At 41.7% G+C, this 24,029-nt stretch overlaps 1 protein-coding gene across 1 annotated transcript in view; it reads left to right on the forward strand.

The window, feature by feature from the left end:
• The first annotated feature begins 646 nt into the window (after nt 1-646).
• LOC139406967 (serine/threonine-protein phosphatase 2A 56 kDa regulatory subunit alpha isoform-like) overlaps nt 647-24,029 on the forward strand; it is a 118,576-nt gene continuing 95,193 nt past the window's right edge. The window contains exon 1 of the mRNA XM_071150185.1: nt 647-1,775. Within this exon, the coding sequence (XP_071006286.1) occupies nt 1,631-1,775 (145 nt within the window). The 5' untranslated portion in view covers nt 647-1,630. The remainder of the gene's footprint in view (nt 1,776-24,029) is intronic.

Genomic DNA, 24,029 nt, shown 5'->3' on the forward strand with positions numbered 1-24,029 from the left:
ACACATTTGTTGGATGCTACAGTGTGGCCTGATGGATAAAAATAGCACCATGATGTACTTGCAATTGCAAGTGCCTGGCCTCAAAATAATTACTCACCAGTGTGATCTGAAAAGACAATTGTGACTTTCTTTATTTGGATTTTAGTACAGTATCTAGCCTATTTATAAACGTTAACAACTTTTCATTGGCTGAAAGTTCATTGCATTATATTTTAAACCGGGCCTCCCTTACGTGAGTCAGGTGCCCCGTTCAAAGCCCATGCGATGTAGCCTCCAAACAAAAGTGACCTAATTCAGGACGTATAGTAATTTGTACGATTATGTGTTTTAGCGTGCATTGTGATTGCTTTGTTAGACACTTCAAACATTGTTTTTCAGGAAAATATATATTGAATGTTTCTGGACTGCACGATGCTGCCTTGTTGACAAAATGACCGATCAGCACAGATTACTGTTCGATTTGGAAAGGCGCTCCTCCCTCCCGGCTTTCGTCCGATGACGTCATGGGCATTTGCCCGGTGTCCGCGGCTCAGAATCCGCCCATTGTCACATGGTTTAGAGCCCGGTCTTTATCGAATTCGATTGGTTAAAAAGGCATGGAGCGTGCAAGTTCCTACATGTTTGTTGGATACTGGCGTTGCCTGTCAATTACGTACATTCGTGTCACAAAATGCAACCTCGACAACGATGCGAAACTGTTTACGGTTGCACAGAGTCTACAGTGTTGTGGCTTCTGAATTGATGTGTTTTATCTAACGAATCTATTGGAAAAGTTATTGTTGAGGTCCGAGCATAACTGAAAATTCCTTATCGGGGTGTCAGAGCAACTCGATGAACAGATAATTCCGACTAAATGGACACGGGAAAGTGCTGAACATGACTCCATTGGCGCCGCTGTTCTTCCGATACGAACGTTACTGAGTAACTAACGTTAGTTCGAGGTTGCCAGACTTCATTCGTCCAGACTGTTTTTTTGTTTTTTTAGACAAAGCCAACTACGGCTACAAGACACGGAATACAGTATTTATTTTCTTGTGAGAATAGTATGAATTTCATCATGAGAGTTCGCTTTAAATTGTAAATGTTCATATTATCTAGCTAGCTAACTGTGCGTTTTAACACGTTAGCCAAGAAGCTAGCTAGCGGTAGCATTTTTTGGTCTGTCATTTACAGTACATGGCATAACGTTACTTGTTTTCTCTGAAATAACTAGTTAGCTATAACAATGACTACACAAGCAACAGGTATATTGCAGAAATTACAAGTAAACAAATACACACAGCAATTTAGTTAGGCAATGTTTCTGTTGTCAGACAATTAGTTAGTTAACGTTAGCCTAGCAACTTTGGCTTGTTAACGCGTAACGTTCGTTTTGTAAACAGCTCGCTGGACTCTCAACAAGCGGACCGAATTATGCGGGCTTTACATGGAAACTGATTAACAAGCTACACTAGTGGATCCAACACGGAGAAGAGGTGTTCTTTAAAGCTTGCGGTTCACTCCATTATTTCAAGTTGGAGAATATTTTGATGCGGCTGGGCTGGGAGACATAGCCTACGTGTGGTAACCTCTGGATCTGTCTTTGGTGCACTTGTAAAACATATTTTGACGTTATAGTTTATGCACCACAATGTCGGCTATATCTGCGACTGAGAAAGTGGACGGTTTCACACGAAAATCAATGAGGAAAGCCCAGAAACAGAAGAAATCTCAAGGGTCGTCCCAGTTCCGAACTCAAACTCTTACCGAGCTTTCACCCTTGCCGCAGCTCAAAGGTAAGACCAACTACTAGAGGATTAACAATTCGGCCTGAAATAGTGTCAATGAAAGGGTGGTGGTGTAGTGTTGATACTTTCCCTTTACACCTGCAAACGTGATCAATACCTGACGTACTCAGACATCGATCTGTATAGGGGAATGCAACGCCGAAGCTATGGGTAGCTAATAACAGTTGCGATGACATGCATATTCAGCTTCTGTTCCTGGGCACCCTGCTGTGATCCGTGTTCAGGTGTGCTCACAAGGACTGAAGTGCAATCCTTGTAAATTAGGCTACATTGAGCTGATGCGATTGATCTAATTGCAGATACTGTTGTAAATTGTACACTGCGTACGTTTTTAGTTGGTGCTGATCTCTGTTCTGAAATCTTCTCTCCGCCGGTGTGAGTTCCTCCATTCTCAGAAATGGCACCGTTGTTATGCATGGTATCTGTTATTTTGACAGAGGGGACTGTGGTGAGACACAGGTACAGATACATGCATACGCACACACATGCTAGCACATGCACTCTACACAGACGTACATTGTAATATTGTTGTATGGTGGTGTTATACATTTTGTATTGTAGATATGTAGTGGTGTGATAATGTTGTACTGTATTATCTTTCGTTTTATGTGTGATGCAAGTGCCTGAATGTGTTTGGACCCCAGGAAGGATAGCTAATGGGGATCCCTAATAAATACAAATACATGTTATTCCTGCCAGCTACATATTGTACCATACTACTATCACGATTCACCTGGATATTTGTTGAATAATGAAGTATGTGGTTATTTTCCTGTATGAGACATTTGGTCCTAAGGCCAGACAATTACATGAATGTCTGTTTTGAATACATGCAAGCAAGCTACAGAGCTCTCTGTAAACATAGGCCTACTACAGTATTTAATAACTTTATATTTTTTGTTTTGGTAAAGAGAAGCCTGTGTATTAGGGCTCCCAAGTGGTGCAGCAGTCTCAGTGCTAGAGGCCTCACTACAGACACCCTGGTTCGAATCCAGGCTGTATCACAACCGGCCGTGATTGGGAGTCCCATAGGGCGGCGCACAATTGGCCCAGCATCATCTGGGTTTGTCCGGGAAAGGCAGTCATTGTAAATAAGAATTTGTTCTTAACTGGCTTGCCTAGTTAAATAAAGGTATTTAAAAAAAATCTATGTCCCTTTCTGAGAATTTCAACCCAGTTGCAGAGAATGATATGTTTTGTACACCTTGGCAGCCAGGATAATTGTAATCTGTTCTAGCTACTGTAACTTGTGTTATAGGATATTTCAAGATTGATGCTTTAAACAGTTGCCTCTAATTTCTATAGTCTAGTCAAATTCCTCAATCCAAAACTGTCAGACACACATTGAAACCTATGGGGATCAGGTTGCTTCATACTCCAGTATTATTGGAGTTGATGAGAGAGGTTCAGAATACCAGAATCCAAAACGCTCTGCACTTTTAAGTGCATACTTTTATCTTCATTCAGGAATTTTGCCAAATTCAGTCTTGGCTACATATCTCAATAACACGTGTGAATTGAGCAACAGTGATGAACTTCCCTTTGTCAACTCCACATATTACAAGGTCAAGAGCTTGGTTGTTATCTGATGGGCTCCCACTGTGGATTGTCTGTCCCCAGGTCATGTGTACAGTTCATTATAGGAACTCTCCAAATCTGGCTTAATGGCATCTGTGTTGTAATGACAATTTGATCTTTAATGTTGATGCAGAGTAATAGAGATTTTGGCACAAGCCTGTCTGGGAGAGACATGTCAATGTATTCAGGAATAACATGTGTCCATAAATTTGAATCAATGTGCTTCCTTTCACCTTAAGAGGCCATTTTGAAGACTCAAAATTCACCCTGTCCTCACAACTACTGCATGGTATTGTGAAGACTCCTGAAACTTCATTTTCTAAAGCAAAACCTCTCACTGATTTCAGCAGTCAAGTTCAGACAAGTAGCCTTCCAACATGTTGAAATGGTAAGGGAAAAGTGCAGACACACTAAACCTTGGGCCTACATGGCATTGACTTGATTACTGCTGCTTGTGGTTTGATGAAACGCTTGACTGGTTGTTATTTGTGAGGTTTTGTCTTTGTTTGGTTAGAAAGGTAATATGCAGTTAGTTATACACTACACTGAATGAAGGCATTGATGGATATTACAGAGTAACGTGTCATAAATGGCCCCACACCAGCGGGACCAGAAGGACAGGTGCAGAGGGAGAGACCCTAGGGGGCTTTAGGCTTCCCTCAGTGGGGTGGTCTCCCACCAGGCCCCAGGTGTCCGGTCTGGAGTGTGAAGACATACACTTCGCTTGGAAGCCTCTGCGTTGCAACCTAGCGGTGCCAAAAGCCCTCGTCACTCCTAGAAAGCCTATGTAAATTACAATTGCCAGAACAGCCCAGAAAATGAAAATAATTATGGATGTTTTGGGCTGTAAAATGAGATTATTATGATCAAGTTTGATCCCCTCGGTTATTTTAGAGTCACGAAGGTCCTTAGCGAACATTTTTTGTTGTTGGTGCCATTCAGCAATATGGCACGCTTCAAATTCAATCAGGAGTTTTCCATAGGAATAAATGGATGACGTCAGCGCTTTCACTATCTATTGGTTTTAATGTCTATGGGGAGCACATGGATAAACAAGCTCTTTCTGAATAGAAATTGAACATTTCTATGTTGGCATCAGTATTCATTTGATCAAGGAAAGTTCTTGGACTAATTATTTTAATTGTTTAGTACCTAGTAGTTATATAGTAGTAGACTAGCGTCTGTGAATGGGTGGCATTTTTTATTAATGACGTCACAGACGGGTTCAGCTCCGGGTGGTGATAATGCTGGCGTGACTCACTGCTTTGAATGGAGGATTGTGTAGAGGAGTTTGGTGTGCGTGTGTATATTTATTTATTTTTCTATATTTTCATAAACTGATAAAACACAGGTACAAAATCAAGGTGACTTACAAAGATGAGGCCCAAGTGCAAAAGAGGGTAATGTAGTGTCCACAACTAAATAATCATTGTGGAATCTGAAAAGACACATATCCCAAAAGCATGATGGAGTACTACGTACACATGCTAACAGAAAGTAACCAGGTTGGTAGCTTGCGTGTCATTGTAACAAAGTATTTATAAACAAAAAATCTCAAATAAATAGAAAGCCTATTGCATAGATACAATTGTATCATTGATTTTGGCCCAATAGGTCTGACACATTACCTCTTTCAATGAGCTTTCTGTTTTGATAGGGTTATTTTGCTTGCCTAAAAACCCTAAGGCCTACCTATAAGGCCTACCTATAAGGCCTACCTATAAGGCCTACCTATAAGGCCTACCTATAAGGCCTACCTATAAGGCCTACAATTCTGCATCCCTGCCCAGCCTGGCAAGAGTGGCCCGAAGGGTGTTTAGCATCCTCAGTAGCTCTGTAAGCGCAGAGAGGGTATTCTCCGCTGCTGGTCTACTGTCAAGGCACCATCGCATGAGCCTGAAGCCACAGACTCTGGCCAAACTCGTGTTTATAAAAGTGAATTCAAAGGTCTAATAAGTCCTTTTATGTTTAATTTTTACTTAATTCTAAGTAAGTCACAGCCTATATGTGCAATTTAGACTATAATGATTTAATACAACAAAATGTTTAAATGCTGAGTGCTCAATGTTCCTGCCAGCCTAGTGTCGCACTCGCAAATGCTTCACAATGTATTTCTTTGTAGTCTATGGCCTTGAAATAATTGAGATAATAGGCTAATAATATAGCCTAAATAATTCATTTTTTTTAGTCTACCTGTCTGTCTCCTGACTAATTATTTAGTGTGTTATGTGCTGTTTAATATGACATGTAGCCTATTTGAAATGATGAGCGCCTCTTAGTCACCTTTTTGTTTTATAAAAAATATTATCATTCAAGTCATATAGTTTGGTTCCAAAACCAAATGGTATGCTATGTAGTCACAATAAAAAAAATAGATGGGTGTTGGTTAAATAGATTTTAATGAATGGAGTGAAGTTGTTTTGAGCAAGGAGCGGTTTCTTCCTGTGAGCAAGGAGTGTTTTTTTAGCGGAGCGGTTGGAAAAGACATGAGTTGAATTATCGACTGCTCAAGTCCGCTCACATACTCTGGTACCAAGTAATGTGATGTTTTTTCAGCCTTTCAGACAGAATGACCTGCAGAATGATTGACTGTCCCTGTAAAGCTGTGCAAGAATGCATGCTTATTTGAGTGACTTCAAAGTAATTAGGCACAGTTGTTTGCTGTGAGGAAGGGAGCTAACTGGACGTCTTGCTGGGGAGGTGATTGCCATGACCGGGATGTGTGTGTCAGACAAGCTTCTGATTCCCACACCAACTATCTCTCACTCTCCCTTCCTTCCTCCCTCTCTCTCCTTCCCTCTCTCTCTGGAGCAGAGAATTTAGCCTACCTCTCTTGTGTTGCCTAATCTGTCCGTTCCTCTGACCCCCTTTTGTCCCATCTGTGAGCCTGTAATAGCAGAGCTAGACTAATGCATGAGTGAAATGGGTTGCGCAGAGGAGGAGTAGCTCACCTCTTGTGTTGGTGTAGGCTCTGATGTGTCTAATGAGCAGTGGTTTTTGAGGCAAAGTTCAATTGGGGCAATAATGTATTTGCAGTTAGCTGTGCGTGGGTGTGTGTTTGACTCCCCACATAGAGGTTTACCCCGTGCTCATTTGATTGCTGACTGTGGTTCCATCTGTGGTTGAAGTCCAAGGAATGGTTCCCGTCTGCTCCCCAGAGGACTCACTCTGGCTGTCCCATTTGTTTCCAATCAACTACTTTTTAAATAACTCACCCAGGTCGATTTGCTGTTTCACTCACATTGAAATATTCCCTGGGTATAAAGATAGGTGGCCTGTTTTGATTTATTTTAAGTCCATACTCTTGACAGGAAGCAACGTCGTTGTGCAGCTCTGATTTTATGTCAGCTGTGTCTGCACTGATAGGGGAGCGATAGCTTTGGATTCATACAAATGCCTTTCATAAATGGATTCATAAAAAGTGATTTCCTCTGGAATAGTCCTGAACAATTAGCCCACACACGTGGGCCTTTTTCCTAGAACACAAACAGTTTGACATTGCTCATATTTCAATGCATGCTAAAAGGCTTGCCTACACATCTGAACCTATTTGCATTATAACATATATCCCACAGTCTACGCGTCATGACAATTAGAGGTCGACTGATTATGATTTTTCAACGCCAATACCGATTTATTGGAGGACCAAAAAAAGCAGATACCGATTAATCGGCCATTTTTTAAAATGTATTTGTATTAATGACAATTACAACAATACTGAATGAACACTTATTTTAACTTAATATAATACATAAATAAATTCAATTTAGCCTCAAATAAATAATGAAACGGGTTCAATTTGGTTTAAATAATGCAAAAACAAAGTGTTGGAGAAGAAAGTAAAAGTGCAATATGTGCCATGTAAAAAAAGCTAACGTTTATGTTCCTTGCTCAGAACATGAGAACATATGAAAGCTGGTGGTTCCTTTTAACATGAGTCTTCAATATTCCCAGGTAAGAAGTTTTAGGTTGTAGTTATTATAGGACTATTTCTCTCTATACCATTTGTATTTCATTAACCTTTGACTATTGGATGTTCTTATAGGCACTTTAGTATTGCCAGTGTAACAGTATAGCTTCCATCCCTCTTCTCGCTCCTACCTGGGCTCGAACCAGGAACACAACAGCCACCCTCGAAGCAGCGTTACCCATGCAGAGCAAGGGGAACAACCACTCCAAGTCTCAGAGCGAGTGATGTTTGAAACGCTATTAGTGTACACCCCGCTAACTAGCTAGCCATTTCACATCGGTTACACCAGCCTAATCTCGGGAGTTGATAGGCTTGAAGTCATAAACAGCGCAATGCTTGAAGCATTGCAAAGAGCTGCTGGCAAAACGCACGAAAGTGCTGTTTGAATGAATGCTTACGAGCCTGCTGGTGCCTACCATAAGCTCAGTCAGACTGCTCTATCAAATCATAGACTTAGTTATAACATGATAACACACAGAAATACGAGCCGTAGGTCATTAATATGGTCGAATCCGGAAACTATCATCTCAAACAAGACGTTTATTCTTTCAGTGAAATACGGAACCGTTCCGTATTTTATCTAACGGGTGGCATCCATAAGTCTAAATATTCCTGTTACATTGCACAACCTTCAATGTTATGTCATAATTATGTAAAATTCTGGCAAATTAGGTGGCCCAAACTGTTGCATATACACTGACTCAGTGTGCAATGAACACAAGAGAAGGGACCATTTCACCTGGTTAATATTGCCTGCTAACCTGAGTTTCTTTTAGCTAAATATGCAGGTTTAAAAATATATACTTCTGTGTATTGATTTTAAGAAAGGCATTGATGTTTATGGTTAGGTACACATTGGAGCAACGATACGCACCGCATCGATTATATGCAACGCAGGACACGCTAGTTAAACTAGTAATATCAACCATGTGTAGTTAACTTGTGATTATGATTGTTTTTTATAAGAAGTTTAATGCTAGCTAGCAACTTACCTTGGCTTACTGCATTCGCGTAACAGGCAGGCTCCTCGTGGAGTGCAATGAGAGGCAGGTGGTTAGAGCGTTGGACTAGTTAGTAGGTGCCAGATGCACAGGTTTGTGTCAAGAACTGCAATGCTGCTGGGTTTTTCTGTGCGTGATCAGAGTGGTCAGCCACCCAGAGTGGTCAGCCACCCAAAGGAGATTCAGCCAAGACACAACTGTGGGAAGCACTCCATATTAGGAAGGTGTTCCTAATGTTTTGTTCTGTGTGTGCGTGCCGTACCAGTGAAAAGTTTGGACACCTACTCATTCCTGGGTTTTTCTTCAAAGTAGCCATCCTTTGCCTTGTTGACAGCTTTGCACACTCTTGGCATTCTATCACCAGCTTAATGAGAATGCTTTTCCAACCGTCTTGAAGGAGTTCCCACATATGCTGAGCACTTGTTGGCTACTTTTCCTTCACTCTGCGTTCCAGCTCACCCCAAACCATCTTAATTGGGCTGAGTCCAGGTGATTGTGGAGGCCAGGTCATCTGATGCAGCTCTCCATCACTCCAAATAGCCCTTACACAGCCTGGAGGTGTGTTTTGGTACCTTGTCCTGTTGGAAAAACAAATGATAGTCCCACTAAGCACCAACCAGATGGGGGAGCGAATCGCTGCAGAATTGTGTTGTCGTCATGCTGGTTAACTGCCATGAATTCTAAATAAATCAGTGTTACCAAAAATCTCAAATTTGGACTCATAAGACTAAAGGACAGATTTCCACCGGTCAAATGTCCTTTGCTTGTGTTTCTTGGCCCAAGTAAGTCTCTTCTTATTGGTGTCCTTTTTAGTAGTGGTTTCTTTGCAGCAATTCAACCATGAAGGCCTGATTCACACAGTCTCCTCTGAACAGTTGATGTTGAGATGTGTCTGTTACTTGAACTCTGAATCATTTATTTGGGCTGTAATCTGAGGCTGGTAATTCTAATGAATTTATCCTCTGAAGCAGAGGTAGCTCTGTGTCTTCCTTTCCTGTGGTGGTCCTCATGAGAGCCAGTTTCATCATAGCGCTTGATGGCTATTGCGACTGCACTTGAAGAAACTTTCAAAGTTCTCTACTACATAATGATTGGCTAGAGATAATGCATAAATCACAGTATAACAATCTTGGGAACTGCTACAGCTGTATAGAAGCTCCTCTTCCTTCCTGCATTGGAGATGCTGGAGTGTTTATAGCCCCATGTTGTGTGAAAGATACCGAAATGATGACTCACTGGGAGGCCGGCATGGTTGCCATGGCAGCCAGAAGCCCTGCGAGGTATTTCGCAAAGCATGTTTGACAAATTTGAGATTTTCCCAAAGATAGCTGGCTTCATTTGAAGTCAGACTTCAGAGGTGTTTTAAAGATGGATCTGATCAAAACCCTGCCAGTCTTGAAGCGATTGGTCTTCAGGGGTGTCAAACACGGATTAGTTAGGTCGCTAGCTTAGCTGACTCGTATCCTGCTTTGTCAAATGCACATAGATTGATAGGCTTTGTCATGTGACTTGTTTCCACTGTGTGTGCCAACAGACCGGGAATCAATTCATATTTATTTTTAGATCAAAGGGGTACGGCATGCTGCTTTCATGTAGCTCAGTGGATGAGTCTGTCTCTTTTTATTAATGTGAAAACTGACTCATTTGCAATAGATGCCTGTCAAGTGGTAAATATGAGTGCTCTCTGTCGACCACAACCTACCAGACATCATCGATCACTCGCATCACTTTTATTGTTATCCCATCACAGCCTGGGTGCTATGGCAGGCAACTGTGTGCACATTCATTCGGAATCGTTCTTTGTGTGTGAGTGCACTCAACCTTGGGTCATGGATGTGACACTGGGTGTGTAACCACAGGGTTGCGAGATTGCCCTGTTGATGATTATGTAATAGTAAAGCAATACAAATGTAAAGCTTATAGCTTTTTACTAGTACTAAATATAATAAGTTAATCAGCTGATAGGCCAGATTGAACAATGCGAAACACCATGCATTTTATTTCCCCCAGGTGATTAGTTGAGAATGGGACATGATCTGGTATGCAGTCTAGTGGTGTAATATCATGTCTCACTCTACAGGAGGCCAGACCTCTAAGCACAGCCCCGGCCCCCTCAGTCTGTCCGGCTGATAGATCTCTTTCTCAGAACCCAGTAACACCTACTCAAGTGACACCGTGTCCCATGGACGGAACCGTCGTAACGTGAGTAAAAGACCCCTGTGCTACAGTTACTGGGCGACCGGTGGGAGTAACACTTTCAGGACACATTGTTATGCCCAAAATAAACCTAATGAAAATGATTGCCATTCCTTCCAGGTTATCTTTTTTTCCTTCTCTCTTTTAAACATCACTGGACTGTGTAAAAGCTCTGGCCAGTCCCTTATGAAGCCCAGGGTTTTGTTTGTTGTGTTGAGTTTTTTTTAAATATTAGAAATCAGGCTGCGGGGAACCTGCTGAGAGTCCACTGGTTTTATGTGTGGATCCTTAGTTTGCACTGACTCACACTCCAGTACATTATAGCGTAGAATAAGTAATGCTTAGCAATTACAGTGAGTGACTGAAGGGAGCATATTCTTTAGAACATATTGGACAGATGTTTAGAGTAGATAGAATTTTGTGGGATCACACCTGCAGTTGAGCCTTTTTTTACACTTCGCAATCTCAAGACCTATTACATGATCAGTTATACTGTCATTTCACCATATTCATATAACCCTAGAGTTCTTCCTTTGTTAGAAGCTAACCAATGTCTTGAGATTTCTGCTAATTCTCCTCTCCTGTTCTTGCCTGTATTACTCAAGTTAGATATAAAAGAGCAGTTGTCACCAGGCCCGCTAGGCCTCCTGTTTTTGTAGCAAAACTGTTTAATCTGCTCATTGACAGCTGTTTTCTGTTTTCGTCACATGCTCAGCCGGCATCATTCGCCTGGCGACTGATTCATTCGCCACCCAAACAGTTTAGCAGCTGCAGTTGCAGCGGCAGCCTGTCAGGGGTTGTGCGGTATCAATTGCCATGCATTAATCTCACATTTAGCCTAGTCTACACAAGGTCCTTTTTTACATATCAAATTGTATTTGTCACATGCGCCGAATGCAACAGTGAACTGCTTACTTCCAAGCCCTTAACCAAAATGCAGTTTTAAGAAAAAAAGTGTTAAAGTATTTACTCAAATAAACTGAAGTAAAAAAATGAGTCAATGTGTGGTTAGGTTAGTTGAGGTATTTGAGCTAGGCCCAGGGATGTACTGGGCCATACACACTACCCTCTGCAGTGCCTTGCAGTTGGAGGCAGAGCAGTTGCCATACAGGCAGTGGTGCAACCAGTCAGGATGCTCTCGGGTGCAGCTGTATAAATTATTTTCAGTCTCCTGAAGGGGAATAGGTGTTGTTGTGCCCTTTTTATAACTTCCTTGGTGTGTTTGGACCATGATAGATAGTTTGTTGGTGATGTGGACACCAAGGAACAACCTGCTCCACTACAGCTCCGTCGATGAGAATGGGGGTGTGCTCGGGCCTATTTTTCCCTGTAGTCCACAATCATCTCCTTTGTCTTGATCACGTGGAAGGAGAGGTTGTCTCTGACCTCCCTATAGGCTGTCTCATCGTTGTTGGTGATCAGGCCTACCACTGTTGTGTCGTTGGCAAACTTAATGATGTTGTTGGAGTTGTGCTTGGCCATGCAGTCATGGGTGAACAGGGAGTACAGGAGGGGACTGAGCACGCACCCCTGAGGGGCCCCTGTGTTGACGATCAGCGTGGCAGATGTGTTGTTTACATACCCTTATCACCTGGGGGCGGCCCAGTTGTCCAGGATCCAGTTGTAGAGGGTGGTGTTTAGTCCCAGGGTCCTTAGCTTAGTGATGAGCTTTGTGGACACTATGGTGTTGAATGCTGACCTGTAGTCAATGAATAGCATTGTCACGTAGGTGTTCCTTTTGTCCAGGTGGGAAAGGGCAGTGTGGAGTGCAATAGAGATTGCACCATCTGTGGATCTGTTGGGGTGTTATGCAAATTGGAGTGTGTCTAGAGTTTCTGGGATAATGGCGTTGATGTGAGCCATGACTAGCCTTTCAAAGCACTTCATGGCTACAAAAGTGAGTGCTTCAGGTCGGTAGTCATTTAGGGAGGTTACCTTGGTGTTTTTGGGTACAGGTACTATGGTGGTCTGCTTGAAACATGTTGGTATTACAGACTCTGTCAGAGTCCGGTTGAAAATGTCAGTGAAGACCCTTGCCAGTTGGTCAGCGCATGCTCGCAGTACACGTCCTTGTAATTAGTCTGACCCTGCCGTCTTGTGAATGTCTACCTGTTTAAAGGTCTTACTCACATCGGCTACGGAGAGTGTGATCACACGTTCGTCCGGAACAGCATGCATGCTTCAGTGTTGCTTGCCTCGACGCAAGCATGGAAGTTACTTAACTTGTCTGGTAGGCCTGTGTCACTGGGCAGCTTGCGTCACTGCTTCCCTTTGTAGTCAGTAATAGTTTGCCAGCCCTGCCACATCCGACGAGCGTTGGAGCCATTGTAGTGCGATTCGATCTTAGTCCCTCCCGTATTGGCACTTTTCCTGTTTGTTGGAGGGCATAGCGGAACCGCTTATAAGTTTTCGGGTTAGAGTCCCGCTCCTTGAAAGCGGAAGCTCAACCTTTAGAGGTAGACCCTCCCTCTGCTTTGAGAGACACAGCTGCATGTGAGCAAAGATAGTTAAACTTTTGCAGGGACATATACAGGATGCTACCCTCCACAACATTACCTTCACTCCAGATCAAAACTCCAAACCTACAAACTAATTTGGCACAAAATAACCTGGAAAGAATAATTATATCAAGGATTCCTTTTTCCAAGCTATACAGAGGGTGCTCTGGCAAACAAAGTCCTGAACCTGGAACTGAGACAGACCAGATACAACTTCAATTAGCACTGAGGTGTGAAATGAAAGGTGTCGAAGCCTTTGAGCCCAACACATGGGCAGGCTATCCTACTCAAATCCAGAGGCCTTTGAAGCTGTTCAGAGACCATATTCTACAAGAAATCATCTCCAGAAATAAAAGCTTCTCCCAAGTGGATGTGACACCTACCCTCGTTGCCTGCTGCACTGCTGCTTGGATTCCACTTGGCGATCTGTTCACTGTCTGCCCTGACTTGTGTACCCCACCCCCTCCCTCCTCTCCCGAGCTTTCGCTCGCCTCCAGCTCACAGGCACTGTTGGGGCGAGTGACTCTGAACTTACAATGGCTAGCCCTAAGTCATTATGTTTGTTTTCTTGTGCATCTTGCTATTTGCCTCATGACTCCTGCATGCTTTGTTGACTATGGACTTCCTTGTTTTTCCCAACCTTGGGACAGACTATGTTTGTTCCCACACTCAGGACTCCGACTCTAACCACCTCTCGCCACCTTTGTATTCATGTTTCTTGATGAAATTGCTGTACAATATGATCTTGTTGCCATGTAATGCACATTCAAATGTCATATGTCAACACTGCAGAGCTCTCCTTGTCCTCGGCCGTGCCTTGATTGAATTTCTGTTGACGATATCTTGAAATGTGCATGTACACCCTGGACTATATACTGTTGCGAGCCCCAAATCTGACTTATGCGCTGATATCTGCTTCACTATTTTCTGCACATTAACACTAGAAGCTTACTACCTAAAATTAGTTAATTGAAAGTGTGAATTCACAGCTACAATCCAGATGTGTTGGTCATTACTGAGTCGTGGTTAACCTGTCTAGGACTAGCGGTACCTCCTCCGCAACAGCCAGGGAAAGTGCAGGGCGCCAAATTCAAAACAACAAAAATCTCATTAAAATTCTTCAAGCATGCAAGTATTTTACACCATTTTAAAGATAACATTCTTGTTAATCCAGCCACAGTGTCTGATTTCAAAAAGGATTTACAGCGAAAGCACCACAAACGATTGTTAGGTAACCACCAAGCCACACAAACACACAGCCATTTTCCAGCCAAAGAGAGGAGTCACAAAAAGCAGAAATATAGATAAAATGAATCACTAACCTTTGATCTTCATCAGATGACACTCATAGGTCTTCATGTTACACAATACATGTATGTTTTGTTTGATAAAGTTCATATTTATATCAAAAAATCTCATTTTACATTGGCGTGTTATGTTCAGTAGTTCCAAAACATGCAGTGATTTTGCAGAGAGCCACATTAATTCACAGAAATACTCATAATAAACATTGATTAAAGATACAACTATTATACATGGAACTTTATCTAAACTTCTCCTTAATGCAACCGCTGTGTCAGATTTCAAAACTTTATGGAGAAAGCAAACTATGCAATAATCTGAGTACGGCCTTTAGACAACAAAGCAGCCAAAAAGATACCCGCCATATTGGGTAGTCAACATTACTCAGAAATAGCATTTTAAATATTAACTTACCTTTGATATTCATCAGAATGCACTCCCAGGAATCCCAGTTCCACCATAAATGTTTGATTTGTTCGATAATGTCCATCAGTTATGTCCAAATATCTTCTTTTGTTAGGGTGCTTGGTAAACAAATCCAAAGCGCGTTCAGGTCGCGCCGAACGTCGGACGAAAAGTTCAAAAAGTTACGTTACAGCCAGTAGAAACATGCCAACCTAAGTATGGAATCAATCTTTAGGATGTTTTTAACATAAAACTTCATTAATGTTCCAACCGGACAATTCCTTTGTCTGTACAAATGAAGTGGAATGTAGCTATCTTTCACATGAGCGTGCCAGACCGAGGCTGTGGCACTCTGCCAGACCACTCACTCAAAGAGCCCTTATGAGCCCCTCTAGAGTAGAATCCACAAAACAGGTTCTAAATACTGTTGACATCTAGTGAAAGCCTTGGGAAGTGAAACATAACTAATATCCCACTGTATCCACTGAGTTGAAAAGCTACCAACCTCAGATTTCACACATCCTGGTTGGATTTTTTGCCTGCCATATGAGTTCTGTTATACTCACAGACATCATTCAAACAGTTTTAGAAACTTCAGTGTTTTCTAACCAAATGTACTATTTATATGCATATTCTAGCTTTTACGGCTGAGTAGCAGGCAGTTTAATTTGGCACGTTTTTCATCCAAGCTACCCAATACTGCCCCCCCAGATGTTAACCTTTTCTGATTTATAACCTTTTTCGGCAAGACAGATCTTCCAAATGTGGGAGAGTGGCAATCTTTACCAAGGATCACCTTCAGTGATCAGTTGTCCCCACCAAGTCTGTCCCGAAACAATTTGATTGGCAGGTTTTAAGCATTAAACTTTCAAATAGCTCTTTGTTGATTGTCTCTGTGTGTTATCGTCCTCCATCAGCACCGGCATGTACCCTACCTGCCCTAAGCTCTCTCCTGGCCCCTTACACTAAGTCTGAATTTGTCCTGCTAGGTGACCTAAACTGGGACATGCTTAAACCAACTGACCAAGTCCTAAAGCAATGGGACTCCCTAAATCTTTCTCAGATTATTACCAATCCCACAAAGTATGACTCCAAACACCCAGAAAAGGCTACTCTCCTTGACGTTATCCTCACAAATAATACTGATAGGTATCAGTCTGGTGTTTTCTGTAATGACCTTCGTGATCACTGTTTTACAGCCTGTGTTCGTAATGGCTGCTCAGTAAAATGAGCTGACCTGATTTGTCATAGACGCTTGGTAAAAAAACTTTAATGACCAAGTCTTCCTTCATGAATTGGCCTCTGTAAATTGCTATAGAATCAGCTTGATCCCCTCTGTCAAAGACGCTTGGAACTTAAAAAAAATATATGTTAAGTCTACCCCTTCCTTTTTCGAACATTCTGTTAAAAATCGCGCAACTTTTCAGCGTCCTGCTACTCATGCCAGGAATATAGTATATGCATATGATTAGTATGTGTGGATAGAAAACACTCTGAAGTTTCTAAAACTGGTTAAATCACGGCTGTGACTATAACAGATTGTGTGTTTCATCGAAAAACGCAAGAAAAACTGCTCTCTGAAAGCTAAAAATTATTTCCATGCGTCACTTTCATGGTTTGTTAAAAGGGCACAAAATTAATTATGGATCTGCATGCAATTCCTACAGATTCCACACGATGTCGCGATTGTCGTCATTTTCCAGGGAGTTTTTTCTTGGTAAATCCAACTAACTGGATTCAATTTCTTCCGGTCTCCACCAGGATGTTTTGAATGTGCACATTGGCAGCCATTGATTTGCAGACGAGGAGCTATTGAAAACACATCGCCCTGTAATCATTTTGATAGATTATAAACGTTTACCTAATACCTAAAGTTGGATTACAAAAGTATTTTGAAGTGTTTTGTGAAAGTTTATCGTCGACTTTTTTAATTTTAAAAAATGACGCAGCGTTTAAAAACAATGTTTTTTTCTGAATGACACAGCTTCCATAGAAAGCTATTTTGGGTATATATGGACCGATTTAAACGAAAAAAAGACCCAATAGTGATGTTTATGGGGCATATAGGAGTGCCAAGAAAGAAGCTCGTCAAAGGTAATGAATGTTTTATATTTTATTTCTGCGTTTTGTGTAGCGCCGGATAAGCTAAATCTTTGTTTACGTCGCATTCAGGCATTTTGAGGTGTTGCATGCTATCAGATAATAGCTTCTCATGCTTTCGCCGAAAAGCATTTTAAAAATCTGACTTGTTGGCTAGGTTCACAACGAGTGTAGCTTTATTTCAATACCCTGCATGTGCATTTTGATGAACGTTTGAGTTTTAACGAGTGCATTTAGCATTTAGCATTTGCATTTCCAGGTGTCTACTTGAGACATCTGCGTCTCAAGTAGGAGCAAGAAGTTTTAACAAACACGCCCCCATGAGAATTAAAACTGGGTTTTGCCCCTGGTTCGACCGTGATCTTGCAGAGTTACTCCACCTCAAGAATTGCATTTGGCGAAAGGCTCAGCACACGTGTACTCAGGTTGACTGGCTCTCGTTCAGACAAATGAGAAATAAGTGCTCTCAGGCTATCCGGAAGGTCGAAGTTAGTTACTTTAAGGAGCAGTTCTCTCTGTGGGTCTAACCCCAAGAAGTTCTGGGAAAACTGTTAAAGATCTGGAGAATAAACCCTCCTCCACAGCTGCCCATGTCCCTTAAGGTTATGTGGAACCTCTTGGAACTACCCATCCCGGATCCGGGAGAATTGTCATCAACTGACACTAATTAGCCGGACAAAAAATATTACTAGAAAATATTCATATTCATGGAATCACAAGTGAAATATAGTGAAACACAGCTTAGCCTTTTGTTAATCACCCTGTCATCTCAGATTTTGAAATTATGCTTTACAGCCAAAGCAAGACCAGCATTTGTGTAAGTTTGTCGATAGCCTAGCATAGCATTATGTCCAGCTAGCAGCAGGAAGCTTGGTCACAAATCAGAAAAGCAATCAAATTAACCGTTTACCTTTGATCTTCGGATGTTTTCACTGACGAGACTCCCAGTTAGACAGCAAATGTTCATTTTGTTCCATAAAGATTTTTTTTATAGCCGAAATACCTCTGTTTGTTCTTCACGTTTGGTTGAGAAATCCACTGGAAACTGCGGTCACGACAACGCCGAAAAATATTCAAAATTAGATCCATAATATCGACAGAAACATGGCAAACGTTTTTTATAATCAATCCTCAAGGTGTTTTTCAAATATCTATTCGATAATATATCAACCGGGTCAGTTGGCTTCTTAGTAGGAGTGAGAGAAACAATGGCCGCATTTGTCTATTATGCACAAATCCCTCTGAGAGCCACCAGCTGACCACTGACGCAATGTTGTCGCTCACGCTAATTTTTCAAAATTAAAGCCTGAAATTATGTCTTGTGACACTAGACACATTACGGAAGCCATAGAAAAAGGAATCTGGTTGATATCCCTTTCACTGCTCAATAGGGACGCATAGGAACGCAGAGGTTTCTAAATAAGTCTCTTCCTGATTGGATTTTTCTCAGGCGTTCGCCTGCAATATCAGTTCTGTTATACTCACAGACAATATTTTTACAGTTTTGGAAACTTTAGTGTTTTCTATCCTAAACTGTCAATTATATGCATATTCTATTATCTGGTCCTGAAAAATAGCCCTTTTTACTTTGGGAATGTTATTTTTCCAAAAATAAAAATAGTGCCCCCTAGTTTCAAGAGGTTAAACTTGACCAAGGCTGCCCCCATCATCGCAAAGCCTATCTCTGACCTTTTTAACTTCTCCTCTCTAGGGAGGTTCCCATTGCTTGGAAGGCAGCCATGGTTCATCCTTTATTTAAAGGGGGAGATTAAGCTGATCCTTACAATTATAGGCCTATTTCTATTTTTCCCTGTTTATCAAAAGTGATGGAAAAACGTGTCAGTAATCAACTGACTGGCTTTCTTGATGTCTATATTATTATCTCTGGTATGCAATCTGGTCTCTGCTCAGGTTATGGATGTGTCACTGCAAACTTAACCACTCTGGGATATGTGGGACGCTAGTGCCAAAAGTCAGAGAAAATGCAGTGCGCCAAATTCAAATAAATTACTATAAAAATCAAACTTTCATGAAATCACACATGTAAGATACCAAATTAAAGCTATACGTGTTGTGAATCCAGCCAACATGTCAGATTTCAAAAAGGCTTTTCGGCGAAAGCAAACGATGCTATTATCTGAGAGTAGCACCTCCGTAAACAAAGAGAGAGAACATATTTCAACCCTGCAGGCGTGACACAAAACGCAGAAATAAAAATATAAATCATGCCTTACCTTTTGACAAGCTTCTTCTGTTGGCACTCCAATATGTCCCATAAACATCACAAATGGTCCTTTTGTTCGATTAATTCCTTCGATATACATCCAAAATGTCAATTTATTTGGCGCATTTCATCCAGAAAAACACCGGTTCCAACTTGCTACATAATATCTCGAAAGTTACCTGTAAACTTTGCCAAAACATTTCAAACTACTTTTGAATACAACTTTAGGTATTTTTTTAAAGTAAATCATCGATAAAATTGAAGACAGGATGATCTGTGTTCAATACAGGAAGAAAACAAACTGACGCTACCTTTCTGGTCACGTGCCTCTAACAAACAGTACACTTGAAGTGACCCTCGTTTTGAACAGGGCTACTTCTTCATTACACAGGAAAAACCTCAACCAATTTCTAAAGACTGGTGACATCCAGTGGAAGTGGTAGGAACTGCAAGAAGGTCCCTTAGAAATCTGGATTCCCAATGAAAACCCATTTGAAAAGAGTGACCTAAAAAAAAAAAATCTGAATGTTTTTTCCTCTGGGTTTCGCCTGCTACATAAGTTCTGTTATCCTCACAGACATGATTTAAACAGTTTTAGAAACTTCAGTGTTTTCTATCCAAATCTACTAATAATATGCATATCTTATCTTCTGTGGATGAGTAGCAGGCAGTTGATTTTGGGCATGCATTTCATCCGGATGTGAAAATACTGCCCCCTGTCACCAAGAAGTTAAAGGTTCTCAATGATGTCACCATAGCCCTTGATTCTAAGCAATGTGGGGCTGCTATTTTTATTGACTTGGCCAAAGCTTTTGATACGGTAGACCATTCCATTCTTATGGGCCGGCTAAGGAGTATTGGTGTCTCTGAGGGGTCTTTGGCCTGGTTTGATAACTACCTCTCTCAAAGAGTGCAGTGTTTAAAGTCAGAACTTCTGCTGTCTGTCACCAAGGGAGTACCCCAAGGCTTGATCCTAGGCCCCACGCTCTTTCAATTTACATAAACAACATAGCTCAGGCAGTAGGAGGCTCTCTTATCCATTTATATGCTGATGATAGTCTTATACTCAGCTGGCCCCTCCCCGGATTTAAACGCTCTACATCAAAGCTTTCTTAGTTTCCAACAAGCTTTCTCTGCCCTTAGCCCTGTTCTGAACACCTCAAAACAAAAGTCATGTGGTTTGGTAATAAAATGCCCCTCTCCCCACGTACTTCTGCGTGTTTAGAGCTTGAGGTAGTCACCTCATACAAGTACTTGGGAGTATGGCTGGACGGTACACTCTCCTTCTCCCAGCACATATCAAAGCTGCAGGCTAAAGTTAAATCTAGACTTGGTTTCCTCTATCGTAATCGCTCCACTTTCACCCCAGCCGCCAAACTAACCCTGATTCAGATGACCATCCTACCCATGCTAGATTACGGAGATGTAATTTATAGATCAGCAGGTAAGGGTGCTCTTGAGTGGCTAGATGTTCTTTACCATTCGGCCATCAGATTTGCCACCAATGCTCATTATAGGACACATCACTGCGCTCTAAACTCCTCCGTAAACGGGTCATCTCTGTATACCCGTTGCACGACCCACTGGTTGATGCTTATTTATAAAACCCTCTTAGGCCTCACTCCCCTCTATCTGAGATATCTACTGCAGCCCTCATCCTTCACATACAACACCTGTTCTGCCAGTCACATTCTGTTTGTATTTATTATGGATCCCTATTAACTGCTGCCAAAGCAACAGTTACTCTTCCTGGGGTCCAGCAAAATTAAGACAGTTTATACAATTTCTAAAACCTTACAATACATTCACAGATTTCACAACACACGGTGTGCCCTCAGGCCCCTACTCCACCACTACCATGTATCTACTGTACTAAGTGTGTGTGTATGCATGTGTCTGTGTCAATGTTTGTGTTGCTTCGCAGTCCCCGCTGTCCATATGGTGTTTTTTTAATCTGTTTTTTAAATCAAATTTTACAGCTTGCGTCAGTTACTTGATGTGGAATAGAGTACCATGTAGTCATGGCTCTATGTACTACTGTGTGCCTCCCATAGTCCGTTCTGGACTTGGACTGTAAAGAGACCTTTTGTGGCATGTCTTGTGGGTTATGCATGACTGTCTGAGCTGTGTGCCAGTATTTTAGACAGACAGCTTGGTGAGAGCTCCTATACTTAGCATTAACAGAGGTTGTGTTTCATAAAGACCTAGGCATGCTGCATGGACAGGTTTTATACATTCCAAACAGGACATGTAAATACCCTCCCGAATGCATGGAAGCGGATCTGAAGAGCACTGGATTTGACACAATATCCGTTTTGAAGGGGCCTTTTTCGAACATTTGCTAAACCTGTGTGCTACCCAGCCAGCATAGATGTTATCTGCATATGAGAGTTTTAGGAGCTCTCAACATGTCAATACCTCTCACAAATAAAAGTAGTGATGAAGCCAATCTATCCTCCACTTTCAGCCACTTTTAATATTAGTTCTCTGTGTACATCCAAGGTCCAGCCTTGCTGCCCTGTTCTGAGCCAATTGCAATTTTACTAAGTACTTTTTTTCTGGCACCTGACCACACGGCTAAACAGTAGTCAAGGTGAGACAAAACTAGGGCCTGTAGGACCTGCCTTGTTGATAGTGTTGTCAAGAAGGCAGAGCATAGCTTTATTATAGACAGTCTTCTCCCCATCCTTGCTACTACTGCACCAACATGTTTTGACCATGACAGTTTACAATCTAGGATTACTCCAAGCAGTTTAGTCATCTCAACTTGCTCAATTTCCACATTATTTATTACAAGTTTATTACAAGTTTTTTTATGCTTTTAGTTTTCAAAATATTTAGGGCTAACTTATTCCTTTCCACCACTCTGAAACTAACTGCAGCTCTTTGTTGAGTGTTAAAGATCCCCAAAGCACACACATACCTGGGTCGCTCATCTTTTCAGTTCGCTGCAGCTAGCGACTGGAACAAGCTGCAACAAACACTCAAACTGGACAGTTTTATCGCAATCTATTCATTCAAAGACTCAATCATGGACACTCTTACTAACAGTTGAGGCTGCTTCACGTGATGTCTTGTTGTCTCTACCTTCTTGCCCTTTGTGCTGCCGTGCTAGGTTTTTGTCTTAGGTCTCTTTATTTGTTGTTGTCTCTCATGTCGTGATGTGTGTTTTGTCCTATATTTTTATATTATTTATATTTTTAATCCCAGCCCCCAACCCCGCAGGGGGCATTTTGCCTTTTGGTAGGCCGTCATTGTAAATAAGAATTTGTTCTTAACTGAATAGCTCTCTGCGGATGTGGCCTGTAATCCGTGGCTTCTGGTTGGGGTATGTGCGTACGGTAACTGTGGTAACAACGTCATCGATGCACTTATTTATGAAGCCAGTGACTGATGTGGTGTACTCCTCAATGCCATCGGAATAATTCCGGAACAAATTCCAGTCTGTGCTAGCTAAACAGTCCTGTAGCTTAGCATCTGCTTCATCTGACCACTTTTTTTTATTGACCGAGTCACTGGTGCTTCCTGCTTTAGTTTTTGCTTGTAAGCAGGAATCAGGAGGATAGAATTTTGGTCAGATTTACCAATTGGAGAGCTTTGTATGTGTGTGTGGAGTAAATGTGGTCTAGAGTTGTTTTTTTCCCCTCAGTTTGCTCATTTAACATGCTGGTAGAAGTGAGGTATAATGTATTTAAGTTTCCCTGCATTAAAGTCCCCAGCAACTAGGAGCGCCACCTCTGGATGAGCATTTTCTTGTTTGCTTATGGCCTTATACAGCTCGTTGAGTGCTGTCTTAGTGCCAGCATCGATTTGTGGTGGTAAATAGACAGCTACAAAAAATATAGATAAACTCTCTTGGTAAATAATGTGGCCTACATCTTATGAGATACTCTACCTCAGGTGAGCAAAACCTCGAGACTTCCTTCGATTTTGTGCACCAGCTGTTATTTACAAGTGGACACAGACCACCACCCCTTGTCTTACCGGAGGCAGCTGTTCTATCTTGCCGATGGACCGAAAACCCAGCCATCTGTATGATATCCATGTCGTTGTTCAGCCACGACTTGGTGAAACATAAGATAATACAGTTTTTAATGTCCCGTTGGTAGAATAGTCTTGATCGGATCTTTTCCGTTTTGTTGTCCAATGATTGCACGTTGGCTAATAGGACTGATGGTAGAGGGGGATTATTCACTCGCCGTCGGATCCTTACAAGGCACACTGACTTACATCCCTGATATCTCAGTCTCTTCTTCATGCGAATGATGGGGATTTGGGCATTGTTGGGTGTCTGGAGTAAATCCTTCGCATCCGACTCGTTAAAGAAAACATCTTCATCCAGTACGAGGTGAGTAATCACTGACCTGATGTCAGCCATAATAGACGGTAGAAGAAACATTATGTACAAAATAAGTTACAAATAATGTGAAAAAACACACACAATTGGTTAGTAGCCCGTAAAACGGTAGCCATCTCCTCCGGCGCCATCAACGTTCTAGGACGTTTTTGGATCTTTACCCATTTTGACATTTAATCACAGATAAAAGGGGAACTAATAGTTTCTAGTAGTATTTTCTCCTTCAGTAGTAGTCTTCTGTGGACTTTATATAGTGCATTTGGAAAGTATTGAGACGCCTTGACTTTATTCACATTTTAATGAGTTACAGCCTTATTCTGAAATTGATTAAATAAATGTTTTTCTTCATCAATCTACACACAATTCCCCATAATGACAAAGCTAAAACAGGTTTTGTGAAATTTTAGCATATTTCAAGAACCCCCCCTGTAAATATCACATTTACATAAGTATTCATACTCTGTTGAAGTACCTTTGGCAAGGATTACAGCCTAGAGTATTCCTGGGTATGATGCAACAAGCTTGGCACACCTGTATTAGGGGAGTTTCTCCCATTCTTCTCTGCAGATCCTCTCAAGCTCTGTCAGGACGGATGGGGAGCGTCACTGCAC

Source organism: Oncorhynchus clarkii, chromosome 4, assembly GCF_045791955.1.
Source record: "Oncorhynchus clarkii lewisi isolate Uvic-CL-2024 chromosome 4, UVic_Ocla_1.0, whole genome shotgun sequence".
NCBI classification, from domain to species: Eukaryota; Metazoa; Chordata; class Actinopteri; order Salmoniformes; family Salmonidae; genus Oncorhynchus; species Oncorhynchus clarkii.